At 47.4% G+C, this 9,225-nt stretch overlaps 1 protein-coding gene across 1 annotated transcript; it reads left to right on the top strand.

Annotated features, from left to right (window-relative positions):
* Window positions 1-607: 607 nt before the first annotated feature.
* On the top strand, window positions 608-1,408 carry LOC102871178 (skin-specific protein 32-like). The gene has a single exon (XM_006900066.1). The coding sequence runs from the start codon at window positions 608-610 to the stop codon at window positions 1,406-1,408; it is 801 nt and encodes a 266-aa protein (XP_006900128.1).
* Window positions 1,409-9,225: the final 7,817 nt, after the last annotated feature.

Genomic DNA, 9,225 nt, shown 5'->3' with positions numbered 1-9,225 from the left:
AGTCTCTGAGTAGTTAGGGCCTTCTTAAAGGTGCACCTGATCCAGGCCATGTCCTTTGCAATTACGTATCTCCATCAGAGAGTAGGACAATGACTAAAGGTGATAGGAGAAAAATCGAAGCTTTTGAGCTGTGGTGTTGGAGAAGAGTTTTGAATATTCAATGAACTGCTAAGAGGACAGGTCCGTCCTAGAGAGGGTGAAATTAGGCTGCTTCTTGGAGGCAAGGAATTTGAAGCTTAATCTGACATATTTGGGGCATGTTTCTGGGAGAGACCAATACTAGGAGAAGGACATCACGCTTGTGAGGGCAGAGGGACAGTACAAGAGAGGATGACCCTGGATGAGATGGATTGTGACTAGGGTAATGGGGGTAGTAGGTGTGTCAGAGACAATACAATTGGCTCAGGATAGGGCAGGGTTCAGAGCTGTTGTACATAGGTTAACTATGAGTCACAGGCGACTGGACAGCACATAACAACAACAACAACACTGAATTATAAATTCCACTTAGTTCAAAGAGGATAATCTAGATTTCCCTGGAAACTTTCCTCATTTCACAGTTATGATGAAACCTTTCTCTTCAGATTTTACAGAACCAAGAAGAAATATGTGTGACCAACAGAAGCAGCAGCAGCAGTTTTTCCCTACATGCTGCGTGAAAGGGTCAGGGCTGGGGACCGTGCAAAGCACAAAATCCACGTCTGTGAAGTGTGCGGCTCCGTGCCAGACAAAAGCCGTCTCTGTGACGGAGTCCGTTGCTGGTCAGACACAAGCTAGTGTGAAATGCCCAGCTCCATGCCCGACTCAGACCTATGTGAAGTACCAGGTCCCATGCCAGACTCAGACCTACGTGAAATGCCCTGCTCCGTGCCAGACGTATGTGAAATGCGCAGCTCCATGTCAAACATACGTGAAATGCCCAACTCCATATCAAACCTATGTGAAATGCCCAGCTCCATGCCAGAAGACCTACGTGAAGTGCCCACCTCCGTGCCAGATGACCTATGTGAAATATCCCTGCCAGACGCAGACGTATTATGTCCAGAGGGCTTCTCCTTGTCAGACCTACTACGTACAGTCTCCGGCAGGTGGCACCGCGCAGGGTGCAGGATCCGTGTGCTCTGTCCCTGACCCATGCTCTGCTCCCTGTTCCACGAGCTACTGCTGCCTGGCTCCCCAGACCTTTGGGGTGAGCCCCCTGAGACGCTGGGTCCAGCGGCCCCAGAGCTGCAACACAGGATCATACGGGTGCTGCGAAAATTCTGGGTGTGTCAGCTCTGGGGGCTGCGGCTCCTGCTGCTGCAGCTCGGGCTGTGGCTGTGGCTCTGGATGTTGCTGTTTAGGAATTATCCCCATGAGGTCTCGAGGTCCTGCGTGCTGTGATGATGAGGATGACTGCTGCTGTTAAACACCAGAGGCCAGTTCACCTGCAGAATTTACTGCCCGCTGCCCAGCCTGCTGTCTCTCATCTGTGCCTTCTTGAGTGTTCAGCAACCTCTGTCCCACTCTCTGTCATTGCCAGTAACATGGAATCTTGTTCTCTTCCCTCTGTGCTTTGCTTCTTTATCAAGGCAGCCTGCCACAGTTAGCACAACCTTCAAGCTATGGCAAGAATAAAACTCTGAATGCAATTCACCTTGATGTCCAATCTCTTTCTTTGCTCTGTGTTTATTCTCCCTCAGAAGTTGCTTCCCTCTTTCCCTCTTATTTCTCAACAAGGAGAAAGGTTTGGTCTGCATGAATATGAACTACAAGGCATAGCCAGTGAGACCTTAGCCTGGGAACCCAATGTCTTCTAGAATGCAGTGAACTAACTTCCCTAGGGAATGAGTGAGGGAGCTCTAGTGGCTTCGTGATAAGGAATTGTGCTGCCCAGCCAAAGGCAAGTAGTTCAAATCCTCCAGCTGCTACACATGAGAAAGATAGGCAAGCTCTTCCAGTGCAATTTGCTACCTCTGAAAATGTGCTAGAGGGTCAGCTAGAAGTGGGTTAGACTCAACTATAAATAACAACAACAGCAACATGTAATTAGCAGTATCTATAGTTAGAGATTTGAGGCTTGAGGGCTGCCTCTTTCTCACGCTGTGATCAGCCTGAGAAGAGGGTTTGACTATCATGAGGCCCTTGGTGACTGTGTATCAGCTGAAAGCTAAAGGGACTGTGCAGTCGCTTCTGTGTGGGAGCATCACTGGCTGGGGCCACTGCTTTTCTATGAATGTAGGACCTACGTTGGACTTTGGAGGCTATGTTGTTGTTCAGTGCCATCGAGTAGTAGACAACTCCTAGTGACTCTATGAACAAAAGAAAGGCCTGAGCACTGTTCATAGAGTTCCCTGAGGCAAGCCATTTCAGAAGTGGATGCCCCTCCTGCTTCCAGGAGGCTATAGGTGGGTTGTTTTATTCTTTTTTTTTTTAAGCTTTTGAGCTGAGGTGCTGGAGAAGGGTACTGAATGTACCCTGGACTGCCAGGAAAACAAACAGATTTATCTTGGAGAGGATTAAACCAAGCTACTCCTTGGAGGCAAGGATTCTGGGGCTTCGTCTGACATACTTTGGACATGTTGCCAGGAGGGACAGGTCCTTGGAGAGGGACATCATGCTTGGGAGGGTTGAGGGACAACACAGGAGGGGAAGACCCTCTATGAGATGGATTGATTCGGTGACTGGGGTAATCGGGATGGGTGTGTCAGAGGCGGTGCGGTTGGCGCAGGATAGAGCAGGGTTTAGGGCTGTTGTGCATAGGGTCGCTATGAGTCAGAAATGACTCGATGGCACATAACAACAACAACAACAACAACATAAGCTTGTCCAGTTGAGATTATAGGATAGAGACTCAATCAAAGAATCCAAGTCTGGTGGCTTAGTGGTAAGGAATAGCAGTGCCAATGCAGAAGTCTTCAGTTCGAATCCACCAGCTGCTCTGTGGGAGGAAGGTGGGCAATCAACTCCTGTGCCTCTGAAAACCTGCTGGCGGGTCAACTATGGGTTGGTTTCCACTCTATGGGACACAACAACAACATATTTCCCCCTAAGTAGGAAGTTATTCCTCATGTTGTAAGTGGGAGGTCTCCAAAAGGAAGACTAAATTCATGGGAAGAGCATCTGGATCCCAAAGCCAGTCATTCTTCCTCTCTCCCATCTTGCTAACTCTGGAGAGTTTGGGGTAGATTTTTAGAATTCAAGGTGTAAACACACACACAGACAGACACACACAGTATAAAATAGAGGGATAACCACTATTACATAGCTCTCTCTCTTTGCCATTGAATCAGAATTGACCCTCCACTGGGTCAACTGGGTCAGCTTCCAAGACTGTAACTAACACAAGAGGAGAGTGTTCATCTTCCTCCAACAGAGCTACTAGAGGATTCAAACTGCCAGAGATGTGCAGCATTTGGGTAAGCAGCAAAACTCCTGTGGTCTATGCCACCAGAGCTCCCTATGATATGTCAAAATAACTCCACAAGTCTCTGGGCAAAGCATGCGCTTGATATGCCTCGTAAAGGCAGGCCCACAGTAATGAATGTGTGAACAATGCCAGGAGTATTGGATTTATTTCCGAGAAGCATCTGTTGATTCATCTTCAAACACTTCCAGGGAGTGATCCTGACTCTGCATTTGAACATCTAAAACACCCATGACTTAAAAATCACACTCTATTCTTCTAATCAGAACTCATAAATCAGTGGTCTAGCAGCTATAGACCATCGTTTGTGCTTGAGGAACAGACTTGTTTAGGGTCCCACTTCCCTCTTCACATCACTAAGCACCTGCATTCTCAGAGGCTATTGTGCTACTTAATTTGCAAAGAACACAAACATGCAACATTTCAAAATCATGTAAACAGTAAAATCTCTGTGAAAAATGGAGTAAGTTACCCATCCAACTCTATGCCTTTTCCAGGGGTGATGATACTTGGTTTGTAGTACGTCAGGAGTCTGGTAGTACAATGATGAAATAGAGATACTCCTTGGCTCTACTGGAGAGCTAGTGATTTGCTTCTGGAAGAGTTAAACCAGAACTGAAAAGCAGACTTGTCGCTGTTAACCCTGACTTAAAGTGCCCTCTAGAAGAGGATGGATCTGTCCTGTACTTTCCTTGCTGCAATATTTATGGTATCAGACCATCACATCTTTTTCCTGCTGAGCAGCTAGTGATTTCGAACTGCTGTCTTTTCAGTTAGCAGCAGAGAACGTTAACTGCTGCCTAAGAAAGAATTTTTCTTTTACTTTAAAAAGAGAGGAGTAAACTGGGGGCTGGGGCAGAGCTAGGCAGGGAGAAAAGTGCAACAATGAATGAATGGAAATAAAAAAAATCTCTGTAAATGTTATTAAAATTAATAAAAATTAAAAAATGATCGAAACAAAACAAAACAAAAAAGGCCAGGCCCACCTTGTTCAATACGGTTGCTGTGACATAGAATGAACTCAGCAGCATGCAGAAACAACAACAGACTTTGTCTGAGCACTGTTATACATAAGTCACCAAGATGTCTGACTCTGAGAAGAATGGGAATTCCAGAACACTTGATCGTGCTAATGAGAAACCTATACTTGAACCAAGAGGTAGTCATCAGAACAGAGCAAAGAAACACTGCATGGTTCAAAATTAGGAAGGGTGTATGCCAGGGATGTGTCCTGTCTGCACACCTTTTCAACCTGTATGCAGAACAGATTATCTGGGAGGCTGGGTTCTAGGAGGAGAAATGTGGAGTCAAGATTGGTGGAAGATCTATCAACAATCTGCGTTATGCAGATGACACAACCCTGCTTGCGGAAACTGAGGAGGACTTGATGCTGCTGATTGTTAAGGACTGCAGCTTTCAATATGGATTGAGGCTCAATGTCAAGAAGACAAAGATTCTCACCACTGGACCAACTGGCAATATCAGGATGGATGATGAAGAGATTGAGAGTGTTCACAGCTTCAGTTTGCTCGGCTCCACAGTCAACACTCTTGGCCCCAGTAGCCAGGAAAAAAAGATGTATTGCCATGGGAAAGCCAGCTGTTAGGGACCTCTCCAAAGTACTGAAAAGCAATGGTGTCTCTCTGGAGCTTAAAGTGCGTCTGATCCAGGCCATGGTCTTTGCTATCACTTGTTATGCATCAGAGAGTTGGACAATGACTAAGGAGGATAGAAGGAGAATTGATGCCTTTGAGCTTTGGTGCTGGAGAAGAGTATTGAGGGTACCAGGACTGCTAGGAAAACAAAGAGATTCATCCTGGAAAGGGTTAAATCAGGCGGCTCCTTGGAGGCAAGGATTCTGAGGCTCCGTCTAACATACTTTGGACATGTTGTAAGGAAGGACTGGTCCTTGGAGCAGGACATCATGCGTGGTAGTGTGGAGGGACAGCACAGGAGGGGAAAACCCTCTATGAGGTGGATTGATTCAGTGACTGGGGTAATTTGGATGGCTGTATTGGAGATGGTGCAATTGGTATAGGACAGAGCAGAGTTTAGGGCTGCTGTACATAGGGTCACTATGAGTTGCAAGCGACTTGATGGCACATAACAACAACAATAATTATTAATTTCAATGAACATTTACAGAGATTTTGGGTTTCCATTCGCTCATTGTTGCACTTCTCTCCCCGCCCACCCCACCCCCACCCCCAGTTCACTCTTCTCTTTGAAAAGTAAAAGAAAAATTCTTTCATTGGTATACAATCCCCCCCGCAGCCCCTCACCCCTACCCCAAGTATACTCCACTCTGCAACCTTCATTCCAGACTCTTATGATAATCATAATGACCTAAAATATATTGATTTCAAACTGTTCTCTTCCTCATTGGTTTCAGTGCAATATACATAATTCATCCATTTTTTCCTCATTCTTACCTTAACCCTGATATCAGTCCCATTCTACAGAGGTTGTGCAGTGTTTGTTCTTCTGTGACTGAGATATTTCACTCAGCATAATGTCCTCCAGGGTCACCCATCCTGAATAATATTGCATGAGTTCCTTGTTTTTCTATGCAGCATAGTATTCCATTGTGGGAATATACCACAGCTTCTCTATCCATTCATTTGTTGATGGGCAAGCCACCAAGATTTAAATCACTTGTGAAGATCTTTGAAGAGGTTATGTATGGTCTAGTCTCTGGAGCCAAAAAGTTTAGTTAACATTGAAATGTTAAAAGATCTTCCAATGATGTGCACCTGCCAGCCGGCCCCCACCAGCTGCCCACCAGCTGCCTGCGCAGGAGATGACGCTGGCCTGCCAAGAGATGATGCATACCCGCCAAGAGATGACATGCACCCTCCCGTGCACGAGATGACACCTGCCCACCAGCCGTCTGTGTGGGAGATGACACTCAGGGGATGGCTCGCGCCCACCAGCCACCCGCGTGGAAGATGGCACGTGCCCGGCGGCCACCCACACGGGGAGATAGCACACACCTGCTAGCTGCCTGCACTGGGGGATGGTGTGCTCCCGCTGGCTGCCTGCGCAGGAGATGACGCCAGCACTCCAAGAGATGACGCACACCTGCCGAGAGATGACGCGTACCTGCCAGCAGCCCATGTGGGAGATGATACTTGAGAGATGGCTTGTGCCTGCCAGCCACCTGCGTGGAAGATGGCACTCACCTGGCAGCCGCCCGCACAAAAAGGTGGCGCTCACCTGCCAGTCGCCTGTGTGGGGGATGGTGTGTGCCTGTGGGGGATGGTGACCCGCGCTGGGGGATGGTGCGCACCTGTTGGCTGCCTGCACAGGAGATGACACAAGCACTCCGAGAGATGACGCGCACCCACGAGAGATGATGCAAGTGTTCCGGTTGCCCATGCGCGAGATGACGTGCACCTGCCGGCTGCCCGTGCTGGGGGATGATGCACCCCCACCCCCACCAGCTGCCCACGCACTAGATGACACACGCTCGCCAGTCTCCCGCAAGCGAAATAATGTGCACCTGGTGCCTGCACTGGGGGATGGCGCCCGCAGGCTGCCCATGCCCGAGATGATACGTGCCCACCTGCCGCCCATGTGGGAGATGACACAAGGGAGATGTCGAGCGCCTGCCAGTCACCTACGCTGGGGGATGGTGCACGCCCGCTGACAGCCCGCTCGGAAGAGACGATGCGCGCCCCACTGCCCGTGGGAGGGACGTGTGCCTCACCACCTGCAGGTTTGGGTTTCCTTGGAAAACCAGAGAAGTTGATCACCTATACAATGGATTGTTGGAAGTCACTGTGAGTTGTCTACTTGATGAAACTTAACAGTGGCAGCATGTCCAAGAGGACCAACATCCTAAATGCACCACATATTTTGATCTGTTGAATGCTTCTTCCAAAAGATGTTTCGACCTGGGGGGAGCCTGTTCACAATTTTCAGGTTCCCTTTGCCATTTATAAAGGTGGAGGGAAGTGACCACTGACTTCAAATTACAGTATGACCACTTATGGGGGGGTGTAAAAGTGGTGGTGTTGGAATTGGAGACGTTGTCCCTGGCCACACACTCCTCAGTCAGATGAGGGGACCAGATTAGTGTGGGGGCAATTAGAAGGGAGTGTACCAGCCAGCCCATGGGGGGTGTTGCCCTGCTTGGAGCAGGCTGTCTTCGGCCCTCAGCTCAGGGCGAGGTATCACGGCTCTCTGCCCAGGGCGGGCTGTCTTTGGCCCTCAGCTCGGGGTGAGCCATCATGGCCCTCAGGGTGAGCTCCTCAGTCCCCAGATTGTGCCATCTGACCCCTGGGTAGGAAAAAAAATGCGTAGGATATCCAGAGAATTTTATCTAGGCTACTTTCTGCCACCCTCTCCCCCAGTAAACCTGAAAGCAACACCCCCAAAACCTCTATATTTGTAACTCACAAGTTTGTTCTCTCTAGGTTTGCTCCCTTTCCTACAGGTAACCTTACCACTGAGTTTTACTTCAGACCTGACCCTGAACCCAGTGCCAGTGACAAAAAGGAAATACAACTGCCAGCTAAAGAAGCAAAGGAGGATGGAGCCTCTGGGTTCAACCAGCCATTCCCACTGGACCCACCTGGGAAAACACTTTGCAGTCCAGAGGGGAGCAAATGACAGGAAAATATCTTCTAACAGAACAAGAAGGCAAGCAGCCTTAACCCAAGATCACCAGTAAGGTGATAAAGTGTCCTCCCTTTCCCCCTTCACATCAATACCCCTGTTCAGCATGAAGAAGCCAGAGAGTCAGCATCCAGTTCCCAAATCAGTAAGACAGTTGATTTAACTACCATTGGTAAATGCTTGTCATTTTCCTGTAGCATCTGGTCCCGAGTGGAACACTTTCATTTCCTTCACCTGCTCCCCCCACCAACCAACTTCTGCAGCTCTGCAACTGCATTCCTGCCCATCCTCACCCTTCTGCCCCCAACCCTCACCTCCTTGTACCCCCAATTTGTTTTTTCCCCAATTAAAAAAAAGATCTTCCAAGAAATTAACTTTAACCCATAACACCCTCTGTCAAAATCCACTTATTCAGTTCGTCCAAATCCCACAGCTGCTCAGAACTGCCAACCAACACTCTCTCTATTATCCAGTGTTGGGTCTTTTCTCTCATTCCTTCAGCCTCCCATCTTTTTTCCCTTCTCTGATTTAATTTGAGTCTGGTTATAAAGATTCAGAGTCTCTCTGGCTTCTCTTTCTGTTTTCTCCACATCTCACCCAGTCCTTGGGTTCTTGGTTCCAGAACAATTGCTCCCAGGGACACATTACCTAGATCGCTTGAATAGATTTATACAGGAGAAAGGACAAGATTATAAAGCTTAAAAGGCAGAAACAAAACTCTCTTGAGGAGGAGGCATGAGTGGGAGGAATGACAAGGTACAAGCACCAACATATTAATAAATTCCAAATTGTTATATATTTTAGAAATTTTCACTTTGGAGAATAAAAAGAGAAGAATTTGCTCTGCATTTCTCAAGTTGAGATAACTGAAAAAAAAAATTAAGCCTCAAGTCACACTATTGAAAGATGGTATGGGCAATATATTGAATAACTCAGAAAACAAAAAAAATGCAGGGAATATTCAGAATCACTATATTAAAAACAACAACAACTGATTGACACCAAAAAATTTCAGGAAGTACCATATGAGCAGGAGCCAATGGTAATAATGAAGGAGGAAGTGGAAGCTGCATTGAAGGCATTGGCAAAAAATAAGACTCAAAGAATCATTGAGATACCAATTGACTTGTTTCACTTAACAAATTCAGGTTTGGATATGTTCACCAGTCTATGCCAGGAAATTTGGAGGACAACTGTCC

This window comes from Elephantulus edwardii, unplaced genomic scaffold, assembly GCF_000299155.1.
Source record: "Elephantulus edwardii isolate Elephantulus edwardi_28Jun2011 unplaced genomic scaffold, EleEdw1.0 scaffold00273, whole genome shotgun sequence".
Lineage (NCBI taxonomy): Eukaryota > Metazoa > Chordata > Mammalia > Macroscelidea > Macroscelididae > Elephantulus > Elephantulus edwardii.
This window is presented reverse-complemented; position numbering and strand designations above follow the sequence as displayed.

Coding starts and splice junctions, on each gene's coding strand:
- LOC102871178 (XM_006900066.1), top strand. CDS start 608: ATGTGTGACCAACAGAAGCAGCAGCAGCAGTTTTTCCCTACATGCTGC.